Source organism: Thamnophis sirtalis, unplaced genomic scaffold (assembly GCF_051295495.1).
Source record: "Thamnophis sirtalis isolate CommonGarterSnake01/CBP01778 unplaced genomic scaffold, rThaSir2_p1.2 scaffold_15, whole genome shotgun sequence".
Lineage (NCBI taxonomy): Eukaryota > Metazoa > Chordata > Lepidosauria > Squamata > Natricidae > Thamnophis > Thamnophis sirtalis.
In genome coordinates this window covers 3,604,348-3,626,430 of record NW_028261395.1, presented here as the reverse complement: position 1 = coordinate 3,626,430, position 22,083 = coordinate 3,604,348, and the positions used below count along the sequence as shown (strand labels likewise).

The following is a 22,083-nucleotide window of genomic DNA, read 5'->3' as shown; positions in this document are numbered from 1 at the left end:
TTGCTCAAAAAGAAATTGAAAATAGATTTAGAATAGCTCTGTTATTTCCCATTGAAGTTCTATAATGTATGCCTGTAATGTATGTTAACATATGAATATATACATATTAAGTATTTTCAGTTGTTGGTTTTTCTTTTCCAGGCTGGATAATACTTTAGAAGAAATTATATTTAAGCTGGTTCCAGGACTTCGAGAGAGTATGTTTTTGCTCCTCTTAACAAGATTATTTATTTTGGTAATCCCGTTGCATTATTAATTTTAATTACAAATTTGTTTTTTGTTACTGAAAACTAGAAGAATTGCACCGTGAAGCTGAATTCTGGAAGAAAAACAAACCTATAGAAAATGGAGGAGGTATTTACATTTATTTCACAATGTAACATTTTAATTTCCAACTTATTAAAATGTCAGCCACTGTAGTCTTATTTTTCACTTGAATTTGTTAATAAATGCAAATATGTACATCTTATTGAAGGAACAAGCCATCCATCATCAGTAGTGCCTCTATTTTATATAACTTAAACTTTAAATAATTAAGTACTTCTTCAGAACATTTTCTGCCTCACCTAAGTTTGAAAAGCAAAAGTGGAATTTCTCTGCTTATTGATGACACCTTCTCCCACATTCCCACTCAGAGAAGTTTCTTGTAGAAGTTGAACAGCAAGATAAATAGAAAACAGCTGCGCCAAACAAAATGGAACTCTCTCGGCACTGCTCCAGTGAGATTCCTGAAATCGGTTTCAAGAAAAACTTGCCCTAGATTGCTCTCTGTTCACTTTTTTTTGTTTCAGAAGAAAATGCAAATTCTGAAAATGCTAAAGATGGTGAAAATGGAGATGAAAACCAAGAAGATAAAGATTATCACAGGAGTGACCCACAGATTGCTATTTGCCTGGATTGTTTACGTAACAATGGGCAGTCTGGTGATAATGTGGTAAAAGTGAGTTTTGAAATCTTTATACATGTCTATGGAGATTCTCAGTCCTCCAGGTCATGGTTGTCCCAAAGAGGCCTTTTTCAAGAGGCAACTGGACTTTCTGCTTTTTCTTTGAAGACGTTTTGCTTCTCAACTGAAGAAGTTTCTTGGACGAGAAGTGAAACATCTTCAAAGAAAAACCAAAAGGTCTTGCCTCTTGAAAAAAACAACTTTGGGACAACTCTTTATACATTATTAATTAATAGAATGATGCAGGTATATAATAGGTATGATATAAACAAGTACAATTTGATACTTGAAAGGTGATTTTCTATAATTCAAGGAAACCCAAACTAATTTCAAAATTTTTCCTGCAGTTCTCCTACCTGAGTCTTCATTTCGCTGTTAAGTGAGCTAATTTTAAAGTTCTAAATATAATTAAAAATTAAGAAACTCTGATTCTCTGTCACTGTAGCCGGTACTGTTGAACATTATAGTACAATAATATTTGCAGAACCTCAAATTCTGTACCTCTGGATTAAAAGAAAAATATCTTTGGTAAGCAGAGGAATAATCTTGCTCCCAACTGGTTTTTCTGTTACTTAAGAGATTAATGGGATGTACATTTTGTCATATAACACATATTAAATATTTTTCATTAGACATAAATAACGTACCAAATAAGTCATTACATTCAGTAAATTTAATCTGTATAAAACCGTTCTTGCATATCAGCAGAAGATATTATATATTGTAGCATTGGCTAGCATTCAAGCCGGTTTAGACTAACGGTTAAGGCACCAGGCCTTAAGACCCTGAGTTCTAGTCTCCACCAACTGGAAGACCCTGAGTTCTAGTCTCGCTTTAGCCATGAAAATTGGCTGGTGGTGGGCCAGTCATCCTCTTTCAGCCCAACATACCTCACTCACAGCTTTGTTGTGGGGAAAATAAGTGGAGGGAGGTGTGTTGGGTACGTCACAGTCTTGAGATGTTTGTAAAAAATAATAAAAACAAGGTACCTATAAATAAATAAATGCAATTGGTAGGTTATCAGATTAGGTAAGTAGCATTTGGAGTGCAAGCAATTCAGATTTTAATATCTAAGTTTACAGTTTTTGTCTCTTATTCTTTAGGGGTTGATGAAGAAATTCATCCGGTGTTCTACACGTGTAACTGTAGGAACCATCAAGAAATTTCTAAGTGTAAAATTAAAACTTCCAAGTTCTTATGAGGTATGATGTTCTATCAGCCAAAGCAGTAGACCCTGTCCTTTGACTAAGTAAATTTAAGCGATCACAACTTTAGCTACCTAAACCATTTTTCCTTGCATTGCAAATATGGAATGTCATATAGCACATTAATAATCTTTTTTTCCTCCTTAGTGAAGTCTTAATGATACCTATTCCAATATAAATTGGCATTCAATTGCACTTTTAAATGTCATAATCCAATTTATTTTATTGAAGGGGGTCAATCACCAAGAAAGAAAAAGAGCAGACTATTAGGAGAAGATTTTATAAATGAATTCCATCTGAAAAGTTTTCACCTGAAAAATTGTGTAGTATATTACAATCCAAACGGAATAGAAAATCATACTACAAGGCATGCAGCTCTGATATTAGATGGAGATTTATTTTAAAACAATTAAATGCGTAAAGCAATTTTCTTATGTTGTATATATTTACGACTGTATTATTTGGATCACAATTTACTTTAGCATATATGCTTTGTATGCTAATGGCCTTAGATTCTGTCCTTGAAAAAATGATTTAAAAAATAATTTTGCTGGTTATGTTAAAGACCATGCTTGAACCCCTGGAAAATTATTGCTTCAGTGCTGAACTGGATGTCTAAAATACTGTAACATCATTTTTTAAAATGTTCTTACACCAAATAAGAAGTTTTAGTTTTCTCCTTCCCTCATGCAGAAGTTATACTGCATATAAAACAGCATAAGATAATTTCCTAATTTGCACATCCATCTTGCCATAAAAAAAATACAAGTATATAACTCTTCTATCCATTGAAAAACATCTAATGATTTAATATAAAGACCAAATGAATCCCAAAATAAATATATGGGGGGGAGGGGCAGGGACCATGCAAATGTATTTACAAGCTGTAATGGATGTTCTATGTTTTAAACACTTTATTTTAAGCTGCTTGTTTAGTTGGAAAATACAGTTTGTATTTGGGAATAATAATTAAAATCTATTAAGTAGCTAAAAGTCATTTTATTTGCATTCTTCTTGTTCACTAAAAAGCTATTTTGCATAAGAGTAATCAAGCTGTGGTAGGCTTCTCATCTCTTTTTCTCCTTATATATGAATGATTCTCTTTTAGGAAAGATGAACATAGCTCTAAGAATACTTCTTCAAATAACTGTTTTGTTTTTTTTTTTGTTTTAAAGCTGGATGTACTATGCAATGGGGAAATCATGGGGAAGGATCATACTATGGAATTCATCTACATGACAAGATGGAGACTACGAGGCGAAAATGTAAATGAAATAAGTTTTTATTGCTTTTAGTTTATATATAAATATTTATATTAATTATAGGGCCTTTAGCTATACATTATATTAATTATATTCCTTTTAAATAGCAATAGACTTATATACACCGCTTCATAGTGCTTTACAGCCCTTTCTAAGCAGTTTACAGCATCATCATATTGTCCCCAACAATCTGGGTCCTCATTTTACTGACCTTGGAAGGATAGAAGGCTAAGTCAATCTTGAGCCGGTAAGACTTGAACTCCTGGAGTGAGCAGTGAGTTAGCCCTGCAGTACATTCTAACCACTGTGCCATCATGGCTCTTAAAAAGTGTGTGCGTGTGTGTGTGTGAGAGAGAGAGAGAGAAAGAGAAATAGAGACAGAGAGACTCAAGAGAGAGACAGACAGAGAGACAGAGACTGTCTTCCTCAATCTTGGGTCGTTTCTAGCACCACAATCTTCTGGACACAGAGCTCTGGTGGTGCTAAGTTCTGCTGGAGCCACTGAAGGAGGGCCTTCTCTGTGGCTGCTCCGGCCCTCTGGAACGAGCTCCCCGTGGAGATTCGGACCCTCACCACCCTTCAGGCCTTCCGCAAAGCCCTTAAAACCTGGCTGTTCCGACAGGCCTGGGGTTGACGAGTTCCCGTCCCTGCTCGAACTGTGTGGTTGTTGATTGCTTTTAAATTCTTTTGTAGTTGCGTGCTTGTTGTTTCCCCCTTGTCTGTATTCCCTTCCTTTGATTTGTGAGCCACCCTGAGTCCCTCCGGGAATAGGGCGGCATATAAATGCAATAAATCCAAATCTCCCAGCTTAGAGATCACAGCTCTGAATGCTGCTTCCACCACTGGGACCACATTGGCCTTTACTTTTCCATATCCTCTCCATTTCCTCCTTTAGGCCCTTGGAACTTCTCCAGTTTCTCATACACCATCTTCCCGATGTTGCTGTAACGTGGCACTGCTACACCTAGAAACAGGGCTTTTTGCCGTTTTACAAGTATATCTTGTAACAAATGATGAGCTCCTTCTTCTGTTTCTCCTCCCTGTGAAGCAGGAGTGTGGCCTGGGATTTAAAGGAGATAAACTGCTATTTAACTATCTTTAGAGCCAAAGTGACGCAGTGGTTAGGGTGCAGTACTGCAGGCCACTTCAGCTGACTGCTATCTGCAGTTCAGCGGTTCTAATCTCACCGGCTCAGGGTTGACTCAGCTTTCCATCCATCCTTCCGAGGTGGGTGAAATGAGGACCCTGACTGTGGGGGCGATATGCTGACTCTGTAAACCGCTTAGAGAGGGCTGAAAGCCCTATGAAGCGGTATATAAGTCTAACTGCTATTGCTATTAGACAGGGTTAGGCCAACTTACTTCAACTTTCCTCCATCTTCAATACTGCAATTTAAATAGCCCTTTATAAGCAGTATGGGGGACGTGGAATGAATTCTTGCTTCCATGAAAAATAAATCCTTACCTTTCTTCATTGAAAGAATGCCAAAAAGACAATTGATTGTAAGGTGTGCAAAAAACAAATATACTAGTATAGCTGATATACTGGAGTTATTAAGGCCCTGATTCAACAGCATCTAGATCAGTGGTTCCCAACCTTTTTTTGGCCATACCTCACCTAAGCATCTTTAAAATCCTGATGCCTCCCCCCACATATAATGCTTACTTTACTCAAAAAGGGAACTCTACTCACGTGTAGGAAGCCTAAAATGCCATTAACTTGGTTTAAACAAAGGTTCAAATTGCCTCCATTAAAAAAAAAGCAAATTGCCCCCCTGTGGGGCATAAGCTCCACGTTGGGAACCACTGATCTAGATTGATTCAGAGAATTATCTAAGAAAATTATTAAAAGGAATATTTAACAGGAATATCAGCAATAACCAGAAACAGACTACCAAAGTGCTTTTATCAAGACTTTGATAATCAAAAAAAAACACCCCTGTCCAAACACTTTGTGGTTCTTGGTGGTCTGTTTCTGGTTACTGCTGATATTCCTGTTAGATTTCCCTAGATTTTCTGTTATCACCAGGCAACAGTTCAGATAGATAGAAGAAATAGAGTCAGTAATTGCCAGAATTTTCCTAGAGTGGTGAGAATTACAAAGAAAGAGGCCATCGTCTTGTCAAACAACTCAGTCTGTTTTCATAAAGGGACGTTGGCTGATACACAACTAAAATTCCACCAAATTCGGAGATCTCTAGGCTAGACAAGGCTAGGATTTGTCATGCCTCTGTTATCCGAAGTCAGGAAAACCTTGACTTTTAACAGGTGGGTAAAGCGTATAATATTCTTAGCAAGTTTAATATAAATATAAAAGGATTTAGAGGAAGGTTGCTGACCTTAGTGACATCTTCAATTAAGGGTCATAGAGCAAGCAGTGGACCATCTCTGAGATGCTAGAAGAGGCAATGCTAGTCTAGCTGACCAATAGTTTAATTTTGTTAGTTTTTAGTTTAACCGTTTGATAGTCCCTCCAAGACCAGTGGAAAACGTTAAATATTTTGATATGCACTGCTGATTTCCAATAGCTAAACTGCATGACTTCTAACCTGCTATGCTATCATGGTATGGTATAGCAGCATGGTATATAATATGTGAAAGTTAATTGAAACCATCATGCCTGACGCAGCATGATTAAAAAAGCCATTAATGTCATATTGTAATTGTTATTTCTTGCTGAAAAAAGAAGTCAGAAATGAAATCCTGTTGAGGAGTTTTGTTTGTCAAGACTTCGATGGGCAAACTTTTCTGCCTGATATCCGTTCAGATAGATAGAAGAAGTAACTGCCAGAATTTTCCTAAGGCAGTGAGAATTACAAAGGAATCCTCAACTTTGAAGCCTAGGAATGATGTGTTTTTGAATAGCAAGAAGGCAATAAAAAAAAAGTTTGATGCTAAGCTTTTACAGAATCAAAAACTGGGGAAAAATTGAAGGGGGAGATCTGCTAAAAGAGAGAAGGAACTATTTCAAATTCCATGTGGCTGTTCAACCACATTGTTCTTCCGCACTGGAAATATTCTTAAAAACCTCAATTTTTGAGAGGAAAACTGCCATTTCAAGCTTGAAATGAGGTCATCTCAAGATAAGAACAGAGAAGGGCAGAAGACTATAGGAAAACTCATGGTGAGGTTGTAATGGCTTGTTTCCAGCTCAAAACAATCTGAATTTGAAATGTGGGGCATATCTGTACTAAACAACATTTCTTTTTCCAAAAGCCTAGTTATTTAGATTGCATTCAAGTGCCTGAAATTCACAAATCTACCGTTTCAATAATAGGAATTGTAGATAGCACTTTGGTATGTATTATGAAGAAACTTCACATGTTATTTTGGTAAATGACCCAGATAAATTGGGAAAAAAAATATAGCAAGAATCCAATTAACTTTGGGGTATAAAAATCAACTTTTTAGATTTCTGAAAATGTCATTTTAAAACAGTATTATAACTATAGATATATAGTCAAAACAATTGTGACTAGGAAGATAAAAAAACTCAGGTACAAAAAAAAATTATTGTCTGGTCTAGTTTTTCATGATAGCAGTTCTGTAGTATGGATATATATAGGTCAGTTACATATTTCTATATCTGCTAACTTATTTTCTCTTTTAATTAAACCTATAGTTTAACTCTCTTCAATGCATTTTGTATGCTTAATAATTATTTACATTTTATCAATGCTTTTGAATATTTAAATGAATCTAAGAAAGTTGGACAGTCTGCAGAATAATAATTCCCATTATCTAACATGGGATGGGAATCCTCTTTGGAACTCCAAATGTTGTTAGTACTGAAAACCATTTTAAAAATACATCTCTTAAAAATTACATAACTCTGCATTTTAACAATAGTTATAAATAAGCTAGAAATAGACGATTACCAATTTATGAAAACTGTTATTTTACTGAATTCACAATTGGTGTAATTAATGGTAACGCTAATTAAATTTGTTTGCATAGTTTTTGCCTGCAAAATCTCTGGCAATAGAGATTCCAATTTTTTATTTTTTTTATTTTTTTGCAAATCTTGTTGCAATGTCTCCCTTTGTCTCCCTTTGCCTCACTGCTGTTCTTATTTTCATTGTGTTGTGTTTTTTTAATGACACCTCGCTGCCTTAACAGCATTCATATAAGTCATGGATACTTTAATTCAAATGAGATTTCCAATATCTGTCCTGCCATCCACCTCCAATTATATCTTGAAGATTATTGGTTTGTAGAGTATCCATGAGTTGTTGTTTTTTTTGTAGCCAGAATTGGGAGAACAAGAAAGCGGCACATTGGGGAGGTGTGTGTGTGTGTGTGTGTGTGTGTGTGTGTACATGAAAAGAAACTCGGTGCCTTGAGTTTCCTCAAAGCTACATTTTGCTGGAGATGTCATTGGCACATCTGGGAAAACCCGAATCTGAGAGTTTCCAAGTTTTCCCCCACCCAGTTGAAAGACCCAGACCCTGCCCCATACCCACATGTCCATAGCTCAGTCCAATTAGACATCATCCCAACAGGAGACATCTTCCAATCACTCCCACCCAGGTGCAGAGGCAAGTTGTCCTTGACTCTTTGAGAAAGGAATGTTGTTATGGCTATACTCCCACTAAGCTCCATGCAATCCCCCCTCCCAGTTTCCCACAGTTTCAATTATGGCAGGTCTGAAGGTCCAATTCAAAATGATGACTTCCAGGCCTGACACATACATGTATACATACATACATACATACATACACACACACACACACATACTGTTATAGATTCGTAAACATTGTAACTAATGTTATATGTATAATTAACATTATAGATTCTTTAAAAAAATTCTGGCAGCCATATAGCTCATCTCTTACGGTTGAATATGCAACTATTTTTTAAATGATTGATGATCAATGTTCAGTTGTGGATGCCTCTTATCTGATCAGAAAATCATCTCCTTTGCAGTTTCGGTGTCAGAACTGCTCCTCGTCACAAGTCTGCTCACAGGATGGCTCTTTTTATCAGGTAAGAGGCACTCCCCGACTGTACGCATTGTAGCCATTAAGACATTATCCTTTGAAATTCAGTTTCGGTGGGAGCTGAATGTGTCTTTCATTTCCTTTTGGACTGCGTTCTTTAAACTAAATTTAATTATAAAGATTGGAGCCTTGGGTTTTTGTCTGAATGTTTACCTAGATTTTTTTTTTTAAATGCATGGGGCAAGCTATATTCATTAAATGTATATCTTGTGTAGCATGCTATAGGCTCTTCATGGGCTCCCAAATTATAAAACCAATTTCGTAAATCAGTTTGAAATAAAGATAAGTATGTTGTAATATTACAATAATTTAGTTCAGATTTTCTATGCTGTTGATTAATTGTAGCCTTACAGTAAGGTAATGTGCATGAATATTAACCCAGGTAAAAATATGGTTAATTGCAAGTTGACAGTCTTATTTTTTGTAAACTAATCAGGCTTAATGCTATCAAGTATTGCCTTCTTTGAAGCTTTGCTAACTTTAGCAATATTCTATGTAACTCCATTTATATTATCATGACCTCATAATGCAGCAATAGGATAATCTCTGAAATTATTTTGTGTCTACAATCATGGGACATTAGGATTCATGAATAGTGCTATAGATATTTTGGGAAGTGAATATGATAAAAATAATGTATTATTTTCATGCATTATGGCTACACTATCTTAGTTGAATGATTGGGCGTTATGAATATTTGGTTTCATAGTTTGGAGCTTCAGGGGATAAAAAGTTTAGGATTTTTAAAGTTATTTTTATAAAGTATTAGAATTATCCTGCAAAAATATTGTGTTTTATATAGCAACTGTACTTTTAAAGAAGGAGAGTTAGTCCACAATGCCATGGGGTATTAACCTTTGTCATAATGGGTTTCCAATCTTAAGCATTCATAGTATTTTATGCTGCCCTTCTTTTACAGAGCTCCAATTTACTTTGCTCCCCTATTTTATATAACCAGGTATATATATAGTAAGTCACTCTTCCGTGGGAGAAATTGAAAAAGCATTATGATCTCTTTATGGCGAGAATGTAAAATGCAGTGTTATATCCAGCATTAGAATAAATGTGTTTGAGCAAGATCTGTTACACATTGCCATTGAGTTAGTCATGTAAGTATTTTCTAGTAGAGAAAATAATAGAGTGCTCTGCAGTTAGGTGAGGGAAGTACAGCCATAATTCATGTAAATGGACAGTTGCATTGGGGGAAATACTGCATATCACTGCATTGACACGTCCTTGTATTTTCAGATTATATCCCTAAAGAATGGGAGATTGTTGTAAGGGAGGTATGACTATGCAAATGTTGCTACAGAACATTTCTCATCATCCCTCAACATTGTCAACATTGACTGGAGATGATGAGAATTGGACTTTAGCAACAGGTTGCATATACCTGATATGGGGATGAAAAAGATCAGGCCCCAGTACATGGTTAACAAACACTGTTCGGGAATTAATTTCCTTCGGCAGTGTTTTTCAACCTTGGCCGCTTGAAGGTGTGTGGATTTCAACTCCCAGAATTCCACAGCCAGCAAGAGTTGAAGTCCATACATCTTCAAGCGGACGAAGTTGAAAAACACTGTAACCTAAGGTATTTTTTAAAAAAAATTCCTTGGTTTTCTGGGATGTGGCCTATTTGCAGCTGTTTCACAGGAATCTCCAAGGGAAGGTAAATCAAAGAAATGTCACACAGCCACATGCTTTACATGCTTGTGTCTGATGCTGAGAGGCAAATACGGACGGCAGGTTTTTTTTATCATGATAGCTCCTGACATTATCTTTGCATCATCACATTGTATAACAGGTGAATTATGGTCTGCTTGGGAAGTTTAAAGAGAGCACCCTTAAATGAAGATTAGGCCCAATCAGAATAGATATATTTTAATGCAATCAAGGACAACACTAACCTCAGTCCATACTGTTACTGCAAGGACAATTATTAGCATCAGTAGGTTATTACAGCCTGGATACCACTTCTTAGCTACCTTATATCAGGGGTGGGTTCCTGCCAGTTCCACAAATCTACAGTGCCGTTTAGAACCGGTTCCAGCTCCCTCCCCCCGCCCATCCGCACATCATAGCAGTTAGACTTATATACCGCTTCATAGGGCTTTCAGCCCTCTCTAAGCGGTTTACAGAGTCAGCATATTGCCCCCAACAACAATCCGGGTCCTCATTTTACCCACCTCAGAAGGATGGAAGGCTGAGTCAACCCTGAGCCGGTGAGATTTGAACAGCCGAACTGCAGAACTGCAGTCAGCTGAAGTAGGCTGCAGTGCTGCATTTAACCACTGCGCCACCTCGGCTCTCTCAAGATGAAGAGTGAGAGGAGGAATTCTGGGAGTTGAAGTCCACGAGTCATAAAGCTGTCAAGTTTGAACATCCCTGGGGGGTTTTTTTCCTAAAGGGTTAGGGGTGCAAGGGTCTTGTAACTTGACAGCTTTAAGACTTGCGTGCTTCAAATGCCAGAGTTCCTGAGCCAACATTTTGCTTGCTAAGCAAGAGTGTTGTTAAGTGAGTTTCACCACATTTTACAACTTGGCCACGCCCACCCAGTCACATGACTGCTAAGCCACTCCCACTCAGTCATGTGGCTGGCAAGCCACTCCCACCCAGTCACGTGGCCGGCAAACCACTCCCACACCTACAGAAGAGGTTCTAAAAAATGTTGAAACCCACCCCTGCCTTGTATATATTCTATTGTTTAATTTTTTTAAAATTGGTAGTCTCTTCCTATTTAATGATGGTACTCTTATGTATCCATAGAGAGAGTTAAAATGACTTCAATACTGAAAATAACTGTTTCGGGGACAACTTCCCTGCCATCCTTATAGAGGGCGATTGCTTTCTTTAGCCTGTCCAGCAATCCTTCCATAGATAATGAGGAATTGCTTAGGGAAGGAAAGGGCTAGTGAATTCGGATTGTTGAGAACATGGCCAATTTGTTTTTCATTTTGAGAATATTGATTGGTTTATTGATGAGCCAGGCTGAGCAACATGAGAGTTTAACTTACACGACTCTTATTACACTTGTGTTATTTTGTTCCTCTTAACATTGATGAGGAAGGACTTACTAACTAAATTCTGTTGAATCGTTAAGTCATTACACTGCTTGTTTGTTTATGTTCTACTTGCTATTACTGTTTCTGTTCTGTTTTCATTGTGGTTTTAGTCTTATCCCATGGTACTCCAGTATCGACCCAGAATTGACTTCAGTTAAACCAAAGGGCCAGATTCTACTGAGATTAAACCTGCACTATGTTGTTTACTCATCGACAGATTGCACAATGAATGGATGTGCCTGGATTTGGGGGGGAGGAGATGGGGGGAAAACCACTCGAATTTCAACCTGCGAATATGGACTTCTCTTCAGCTGATCAATTACTTTGTCCCTGCTGTTAAGAGTAAACCAAGTGCCATTCTGCAACTGAAACATTCATGATATATTTGTGGCATCAAAGACTGTAAATTATAGCCAAATCATTAAATGTATAGTCAAGAATCGGATTCTCTTGAATACTTGCTTTGCCTGATCGAAAACTTAAATGGTTCCATAACACCGATTACATTAGAAAAAATAGCTGTCTTCTATTTCTCTTGTGGTATTGTTTTTTTCCCCCACCACATGTACTGTTTTACTGAAGAAAAAGTTGTTTAAAAGTACTGTATAAAAAGGTTAAAAACTATACCTTTAAATATTTTGTATATAATACATGTTTCGGAAAAGTGGTTATTTTACCACTACTTTGACTTGTTCAGCTTCTCATAGAATCTGATGTAGTTCACTCATTAATATGCAGTGATCATTTAACAGTATCTGAACAGTTAGATTTTGTATCAAAGAAGTTTAGAACATCCAGACTGAATTGAACTTGGCTGGTACAATATCAAATGATCTCCTTTCAAGAGTACACAAAACTTATTTAAAGTTTTGATTTGGAAGTAATAGCACATTGGTACATGTGCAGCAGGGTAAAATAAGAGTTTTTAAAAGAAGAGATATTTTATTGTAATTTAACTAAAAAGAAAAATTATTGCGAAAACTTTATTCTCAGAGTGTTGGTTATATTTTTAATTATTGCTTTCCCTTTGAAATTTGGTAATAATACTAGAAAGTTGTGGGTTGGAATTGGTGGTCTTAAATGTGTTGGATTACAGCCACTGGAATGGCATCTGCTTCTGTATTCTTTAAACATATTCAGTAATGTGCATCAATACATTATAAAATGAGCCAGTTTAATTGCATCGCAGGCACAGTCTAGTTTTACCAGGAATCTTGTTATGAAATGGGTTGTCAAGTGTGAAACTCAAGTAAATTTGAATGGTTACAAAGCTATCTGACCAAAACTACTGGCTGTTCAGGGTGTTTTTTTTTTTTTTCCATAACAGTAGTGTTTTAAAATATTAATGGTTGCCTTAGGTATTATATGTGAATTCTTTCTTGTTCAATAATGTTGTGCTATGGATATTACTTCAGAAATCACAATGTATTGTATACTGTTTTTTCTCGTCTTCCATTACTTTTTTGCAGTTAAAAACGAAGGTAACAGTCAAATTTAACAATTTGTACAATTTTTAATAAACATAATTCTTTATATAGTAAATTACATACCATAAGACAAGTAATTCACTCTAGAAAATTACTAAGTTTCGGAAACTAAGCTCAAATACTGTATGCCTTCCTTGTAATACAGGGGTCTTGTAAGTAAGAACATGTAAAGTAGATCATTATTTCTAGAGGGAAAATGTGCAATTTGCACCAGGTCAAATCCCACGCTAATAGGCTTGGTACTAAGGTTCTAGTCCACAGTAATCAGCTGTAGATTACAATACTGTGCAATGCTTGTTATGCTTGGGGCCAGCGCTTTCTGACGAATATAGAGAATTCTCAGTTAAATGTTAAATCATCTGTTAACTGTTCTCAGCTCATTGAAAAAGTATCATTTGTACATGCTTCTTTTGTTAGATGCAGTAGGTTGGATCCAAATGCCATTTTCAACTCTTGCCTAGGGGATTTCTCTTTTCTTTTTTTGTCTAGTTAAATGTGCCCCTTGTCATACCCAAAAAAATATAAATGCCGCTCCCTTCCGTTTTCAAAGCAGCTGATAACATGGCTTTTGAAGCGACTTTTACATATACGAAACTTTGGGCCCATGAAACTCATTCTGTGAAGTCAGAATTTTGTCTATTCTGATTGGATTTACCCATTCTGCTTTGTTTTTGTCATCACAAAGTTTGTTTGGTTTTGGCTTAGCTTATGCTGTGAACCCCTGTGGGTTGTAAACTATGACTGATGGCTTTGAAGACATAATTAACCCAGCCAGTTTGGATTTATCCAATAAATCAATCATGTCATAACACCGAAGAAGTCGGATCTAGTTGGGGACCTGATTACATAAAAGTTGTACATAAAGCTCTTTCAGTCTTCAGTTTAACATGTATATAATGACAACAGATTTCTTAATGCATTCAGTGTCTTAAGAGTAGCTTTGAATATTCCCTTCGAGCAAGGGGGTAAATGATGTATATGTGAGTTGTGGGTTTTGTTCCATAATTCTGGATAACACCCAAAACTGCAATCCCCATATTCCTGGAATAAATGACTATGAACCTAAAAATATGTATGTCTCCCCGTGGAGAAGATACATAGGGCATTACTTTCTACTTTATCCCACACCCTAGGAAATGGATGCATAGTTCAAATTTTCAGGGCTTTTGGGCGAATCTAAATTTACCTGCTCCTAAGACATCTTTTCAGTACAGATCAGTCCTACAGAATGCCTTTATCACTTTCTTTTTCTGTTTTGCAATTAATTGAAAGATCTTCCATTACTGCTGATCAAACATGGCTAATTCATCAGCAATGAGGCTTATCTGTCCCAATACTAACAGGAAGCATCTAGTCTTTTTCTCATGTCACCACTCTTGTCAGGCTGAGCATTGTTAAAATTAAACATCCATGCAACTGTAAAATCTTGATTTTGCAATTACGTATGTGCACAATTTCTGTTTCAGGTTTCCTCTGAGTAATTATTGCTTTATCTTGTCTCATTAGAAGAAACGTATTATTCCATAGGTTGATTCCAACTGATCCGTATTACATTTCCAACCTCCTATTTCTTCTTATATTGTAGTGGAATGAAGCATTTTGTCCAAATCCACCAAAAATATTTTCTGCTGTACCTAGCAGGGATTTTCCCTTTTGCTGTACAATGCTGACCATATGAAAACAAATATTTTGGGCTCTGAATTAAAAAAAAAACTTTCAACAATAATTCAATGAATTTCTAGATTTCAGAACCAGCTTATTTCATTTTTGTAATATGGTTTAACCATGATTAGTAAGAGATTTTCCAATTGAGTTTGGGGGGGGGGGGAGCATAAAAGTCCAAGATATGACTTCTCAGCTGTGAAAGTAAAAGCCTTAATATATTTCTTGCACATCTAACCTCTTTGTGGCCTAAAAACTTGCATTTCTGATACAGGTGCATTGTACCTCTCTGTACACTGTAGATGCTTATTGTCAAAATTCACAACTTGTTAATATAGAGTTTAGAGAATCTGAGCATTTCCTTGTAAAACATGAAGAGAGGCTTTTATTTAGCCACTTAACCAAAAATCCTTTTACTCTTAACAATAATTTTCCACAGGGCGACACAAAGGAAATGGAATTATCAATTAAAAGCAATAAAAAAAAATTAGTTGGGGAGTGGGTTCCCTTTTCATCGATATCCTTATTCACTTTAGATGCTTGTGAATGTAGCACATGTGCTCAGGCTTATTTCGAAATACGTCCTTTTCTCTGAACAAGAGGAAACCCCAGGAAAGAGTCTTCAGCAGGGGTGTCAAACGCGCAGCCCGCGGGCCGAATGCACCACTGGGCGCTGACCATGCCCACGCCTCGTTTAGCAAAGGGGGGGGGAAAGTCGTATCATGTGACTCGTGATGACGCAAGTTTGACACCCCTGGTCTACAGGGCGCGCCATGTGACCTGATTGTAAGGTGACTTTACCTATTTGCATCATATGCCATGAGGCCATTGATACAAGTTGCATGACCACATCATGTGTCCAGCGATGTTTAGGTGTTGCTGTGACCTGTAATGTACATTGCTGCTAAGGAGTACCATAGTTCAGGGGAGAGGCTAAATCTTTTTTAGGTAAAAAAGTCTCGAAATAATTTTACATCTTCAGTTTAAAAACCGAGTTCTATTTAGAAGTATAGATATCATATTTCCCTACATTATGTGGAGACAGTACCGAGTTGATAGAAAGCACTACTGTAAAACATTTTGTTATACTGTATTTTAAAAGAGAATGTGCTTGCTACATTGAAGCAAATGTCTTTATTTAAATGTTACAGTTTAGATTTATCTCTCTGCACAAACACAAATGTAGTATTATTTTTTTTTGCTTTTGTTAATATATTTTAGCTAGCTAGCTGTTAATACATCTCCAAGTTACCTTTATGACAAGCGACCTGCCATTTTTAATGAAAGCTCATCTCAAATTCTTGCATGGTGCAATTATTTTAAATAAACTATGAAAATCTATAAAGTATTAAAATATTCAGTTCTCCAAGAGAGAAAGCTGGCGCTTGCCGTTATTTACCTGGAAAGTACTATGAAGGCTGGGTAGGAAGACAAATATTCTGATTATTTTTGAGTTACTAAAAACAAAGTAGATGGAATATGCAAGGGGATCCACTGATTTTGTATGTGTGATAAGCAGATTGTAATAATGTAAAAGAAAAAATTTCAAAATGTCTAACATTCTTTTAAAAAATTACAAAAAGTTATTTGCTTCAAAAATATTCCCTCCTTTCTTGTTTCTTTCTTTCTTGTTCTTTTTCTTTCTCACTCACTCTTGGTCTTTCTCTCTTTCTTTCTTTCTTTCTTTCTTTCTTTCTTTCTTTCTTTCTTTCTTTCTTTCTTTCTTTCTTTCTTTCTTTCATTTTTACTTCCTGAATTGTTGGATTGAAATTTGAGTTTCCTTAGAATTGATCTTGCTAATCTTTTTTAAGGCCTAACTTTATAGAAATAACTTATATTTTTATTAAAATATTTATATGAATTGAAAGTAAATGCTGTGTTAGAATCTCCCTAAACTGCAAAGCATGCTTGTTGTAAGTACTGGAGTTATAAATATCATGAAAATACTAGTTTGGAAAAGGTTGATTAATCATCACCCTCTGATTTTCCGTGACCTTTCTGGCTTGTGGGAGGGGGTGCAGAGAATCCATTTTCAAAGTAATTCTGAGTAACACCGCCCCTGCGCCCCCACCCGCCCAGGATTCAGGAAGTACAAATTTCAGATTTCTGTTTTTATTGTTGTTGGCTGTAATTTATTTAGCCACTGAACCAAAAATCCAATATATTCTTACTCTACAAAGCACAAAACTGAACAAATTGTTAGCCTTTTAAAATAATTATGGTTTCACGATAACCTATTTAACACGTGATAAAACATTAGTATTTGCTTTGCATATTTTTACTATATTTTACATTAAAAGTGATTTCATTAGCAACTGTCCTATTTGCAGGTAAGGTAATGTTGGGTATTAATTTCCCCCCCAAAGTAATTTAATGGAAATTCTTAAAAGGACGCTGTTTTTTTTTAAATATTTTCTTCTAAAAGTATCTAAAAAGTTATGAATAGGCCTTTTCAGATTTTAACAATCAGCCATTTAAAAATGAAGAAATGATGCTATTCCTTTAAAAATATATATTCCAGATAACCCCTGGAAAATAAAATTGGAAATAAAACATGCATAACTTCGTGGAGCTAAAAAACATAAGATTGTCTTTTTATGTTCCAAAAAATGACAAAAAACATGTAGTAATTCTCTTTGTACTTCTTTCTGATTATCTCTATAAAATCTCTTGCAATATACAGACCTTAATGCACAATATTCCATTGCTATATCTTTTTTTTTAAAGTTGGAAATATTTCACAGAGGTGGGGTTTTTTTTTGTCAAAATTAGTAATACCTTAAGAAACCTTTTTGTGGTTGTAAAGGTTAGATTATGAATATTCAAATTGAAGTGAAAAAAAAGGTCATTATTAATGACTTGGTGTCTCCTACTTGTTGAAATATATGTATTTTTGTAAAAGAAATGCACTTGTAAATATTCAATCAACCTATGTTTTGTTTTGGAGAAAAAAAATGTTGCTGCTTAGGGAATTACCTAGAAATGGTATTGCGTTGTATTCATGACAAATTCATTATGTTCCTGTCTAAATAGTTACAGCAGAACTAGATGCGTTTTATATATGGACTTAACCCAAATATGTCTTGAGCATGCCACAAGAGTTTGTCATTAAATTCACCTAAAGGCAGAATATATATTGGTGCCGTGTTTTCATCTTCCTTCATTGGCTGGGTGGTGTCTTATAATTTTTGTCATTGTGACATAACAAGTTCATTACGAGAGCTGCAATCCAGAATAATCGCAGCAAGGGATATTTTCAGTGGGCAGAGTCTAAAAGGACTTGCAATAGGCACACGGTAAAAAGAGAAAATCAAGGAGATTGATTATCAAAATGTTATCACCAATGCCCCGAATTCTATCGCCAATAGACCAGCCCTCTATTGTGGAGTCGTTGTACAACTGAACACTTAAGCAAATATAGATATGGGCTTTTTCTAGAGCCCAATTTCATGCCTTCAGCTCTACTGGAAGGAAGATTTCATGGGACTCCTTATTCACAGAGACTTTGCAACAATTTTAATTACCGGTAGTTATGCTGTTTTATTTTCCTACTTTTTTCCCTTAATTAACCAATTGCTATATTAAACTATTTCTCTTTTTACTGGACTCTTTTATTTAAAAGCTGGTCAGAGTAACTCTTACTTAACATGGTTGCTCCATTAATAAGTCTGCTATTACGGTTCATTGCACAGTCATCCAGATATTCAGACTGAATTTGGCCTTTTTGTCTCCCTATCAAGTCCTTACAAAGGATATTATATTCGTTATATACTGGCTATCAACCCGCTGTCCTTTAGACTGCACTGATTGCTAATATCAAGAATATCTATATCACAAGCTGCTGATAGACACCCCAACCTGTACATCCTATATGCTGCAATATGCTTCTAACTCATTGGATAAAAGTTATAAAAATTAAGTCAGGCAAATGATTTGTTGCTTTAACATCAATCATATTGAAAGAAATTTATGAATTATGACACTTAACCTGCAGCCTATGACGAACATTTTTCTGGCCCTTTTATTTTCTGTATATTTTGTGCTAAATTATTTAGATCGTGTGTAAAAAAAATCTCATTTGTAATGGCTTTAACAGAATATGTCTGTTGGGAACAGGCATACTAAGATATCTCCATATGAACTGTAGAAACTCAGAAATACTTCCATCTCGGAATTGTTATTTTTCACGCGCCGCTGATTATAGTTTAATTTGGTTTCATGTACTCTTTGCCCATTTTTATTTTTTCTGAAGTTGAATATTTACATCTGAATGCAAAAGTCCACATGGGCTTTTCAGGATTTCCTATTACAGAGTCCCTACTGAGGGTTAGAAACATTGCAAACAAGAAAGCACAACTGGAAGGACTACCAAGCCAAGGAGTTATGTGTGGTTTTTGATGAGTCTTCTTGGTCTATTTTATGTGATGCCTTTAATAACTTACTAGGTATTTTCCCCTCCCATGGAATTTTATTATTTTAGAAATGCAGATGTTGAGGCTTAATTCTAAATACAGAAAGGAGAAACAGAAGAACTTAAAAGAATTAGCAAATGAGCCATTAGACAAAACACACTTTGACTTAGCAATGCAAAGAGATGTAAATATTATTATATGAGACAACTAGTGAAGCTAACAGAAGTGGATATATAGTTCATAAGCATTGAACTTAGTGTAGAGTTCATGAAATATGGTTAGTACCTAAAGGGGAAGTCACTGTTAATTAAGCTCAACATCTGGTGATTTTATGGACATTTCCCTGCAGCTTTTGAGGCTAAAATATAGAACACTGCAATTCACTGTAGCAGTGTACAGTAAGTACATGATTACAAGTGAAACTCGAAAAATTAGACTATCGTGCATTTATTTCAGTAATGCAACTTAAAAGGTGAAACTAATGTATGAGATAGACTCATTACATGCAAAGCGAGATAGTCCAAGCCGTGATTTGTCATAATTGGGATGATTATGGCTTACAGCTCATGAAAACCCCAAATCCACAATCTCAGAAAATTAGAATATTACATGCAATCAATAAAACAAGGATTGTACATAGAACAATATCGGACCTCTGAAAAGTATAAGCATGCATGTGTACTCAGTTCTTGGTTTGGGCCCCTTTTGCAGCAATTACTGCCTCAATGCGGCGTGGCATGGAAGCTATCAGCCTGTGGCACTGCTGAGGTGTTTTGGAAGACCAGGATGCTTCAATAGCGGCCTTCAGCTCATCTGCATTGTTTGGACTCATGTCTCTCATCTTTCTCTTGGCAATGCCCCATAGATTCTCTATGGGGTTCAGGTCAGGCGAGTTTGCTGGCCAATCAAGCACAGTAATCCCACGGTCATTGAACCAGGTTTTGGTGCTTTTGGCAATGTGGGCAGGTGCCAAGTCCTGCTGGAAAATGAAGTCAGCATCCCCATAAAGCTCGCCAGTGGAAGGAAGCATGAAGTGCTCCAAAATCTCCTGATAGATGTGTTGACCCTGGACTTAATGAAGCACAGTGGACCAACACCAGCAGATGACATGGCTCCCCAAATCAACCCAGACTGTGGAAACTTCACACTGGACTTCAAGCAGCTTGCAAGTGTGTGCCTCTCCATTCTTCCTCCATACTCTGGGTCCTTGGTTTCCAAATGAGATGCAAAAGTTGCTCTCGTCAGAAAAGAGGACTTTGGACCACTGAGCAACAGACCAGGTCTGTTTTTCTTTAGCCCAGGTAAGACGCTTCTGACATTGTTTGTTGTTCAGGAGCGGCTTGACAAGAGGAATACGACATTTGAAGCCCATGTCCAGGATCCGTCTGTGTGTGGTGGCTCTTGATGCACTGACTCCAGCCTCAGGCCACTCCTTGTGAAAGTCCCCATCACTTTTGAATGGCCTTTTCCTGACAATCCTCTCCAGGCTGTGGTCATCCCCGCTGCTTGTGCACCTTTTTCTTCCACACTTTTCCCTTCCACGTAACTTTCTATTTATGTGCTTTGATACAGCACTTTGGGAACATCCAACTTCTTTTGCAATTACCTTTTGAGGCTTTCCCTCCTTATGGAGGGTGTCAATGATGGTTTTCTGCACAACTGTCAGGTCAACCGTCTTTCCCATGATTGTGATTCCTACGGAACCAGACTGAGAGACCGTTTAAAGGCTCAGGAACCCTTTGCAGGCGTTATGGCTTAATTAGCTGATTAGAGTGGGACACTTTGAGCCTAGAATATTGCACCTTTTCACAATATTCTAATTTTCTGAGATGGTGCATTTGGGGTTTTTCATGAGCTGTAAGCCACAATCATCACAATTATGACAAATCACGGCTTGAGCTATCTCGCTTTGCATGTAATGAGTCTATCTCATATATTAGTTTCACCTTTTAAGTTGCGTTATTGGAGTAAATGAACTTTTGCACAATATTCTAATTTTCTGAGATGGTGGATTTGGGGTTTTCATCAGCTGTAATTGCACGTTTTGTCACAATTCTGACAAATCATGGCTTGAACCATCTTAGCTTTGCATGCAATGAGTCTATCTCATATTATTAGTTTCCCCTTTTAAGTTGCATTACTGAAACGAACTTTTGCATGATATTCTAATTTTTTGAGTTTCACCTGTATATGAAGAACATTCAAACATGTATTGCTTTGATTCACAGATTATTGTCCTCTGGTTTATGTCCTTCATCCAGGAGCTCAAAATAGAGTATAGGGTACCTTCCTGGTTTTTTTTCCCAACAATAACCCTGTGAGAGATGATGGGTTGGGAGACAGTGACTGACATGACGTCACCCAAGGATCTTCTGTGACGGAGGCTGGAGTAGAAGCTTGCTCTTTCCTTCTTAGTCTAACAATGGCTGTCCAGCATTTTCTTACTGAGCATTAATGGTTTTCCAAATCATGTCACAAAATCAGCAAAACCAGTTTTACTTTCCTGCATTTTCATCAACATTCTTCTTGATTTGCCCAGCTGATTGATCTTGGCTGTAACAGCTACCAAATGGTAGTGGATCTGGCTATTTGAGAGACCGCCTTCTGCCAATTACCTCCCTGCGTCCCATCAGATCGCACAGGGTAGGCCTCCTCCGAATTCCATCCGCCAGTCAGTGCCGACTGGCGACTACGCGGAGGAGAGCCTTCTCAGTTGCAGCTCCGACGCTATGGAACAATCTCCCCGTGGAGATCCGCACCCTCACCACCGCCCAGGCCTTCCGCACGGCCCTCAAGATCTGGCTATCCCGTCAGGCCTGGGGATAAAAAATCTTAGTTTGTCCCCTCCCGAATGATGAATGAATGTTGTGCTCTATTTTTAATATTATGTATTGTCTTATGTTTTTTGTCTTTGTACCCCCTTCCCCGTGTTTTGTAAGCCGCCCTGAGTCCCCTCAGGGAAAAGGGCGGCCTATAAATTATAATAAACATTCCAAACATTCCAAACATTCCAAATAATGTATCATGAAGGAACCGAGCCCTCTTAGG

The 22,083-nt window shown here is 36.8% G+C and overlaps 1 protein-coding gene across 2 annotated transcripts in view; it reads left to right on the top strand.

Moving 5' to 3' along the window:
* PCGF5 (polycomb group ring finger 5) overlaps positions 1-17,753 on the top strand; it is a 40,612-nt gene extending 22,859 nt beyond the window's left edge. The window contains exons 4-10 of one of the 2 annotated variants that reach the window (XM_087702281.1): positions 142-197; positions 298-354; positions 792-940; positions 2,050-2,148; positions 3,327-3,416; positions 8,339-8,398; positions 11,585-17,753. In XM_087702281.1, coding sequence (XP_087558407.1) covers positions 142-197; positions 298-354; positions 792-940; positions 2,050-2,148; positions 3,327-3,416; positions 8,339-8,398; positions 11,585-11,632 — 559 coding nt within the window. In that variant the 3' untranslated portion in view covers positions 11,633-17,753. Of the gene's footprint in view, positions 1-141; positions 198-294; positions 355-791; positions 941-2,049; positions 2,149-3,326; positions 3,417-8,338; positions 8,399-11,584 lie in introns of both variants that reach the window. The other variant, XM_087702280.1, reaches the window with a different exon arrangement.
* Positions 17,754-22,083: the final 4,330 nt, after the last annotated feature.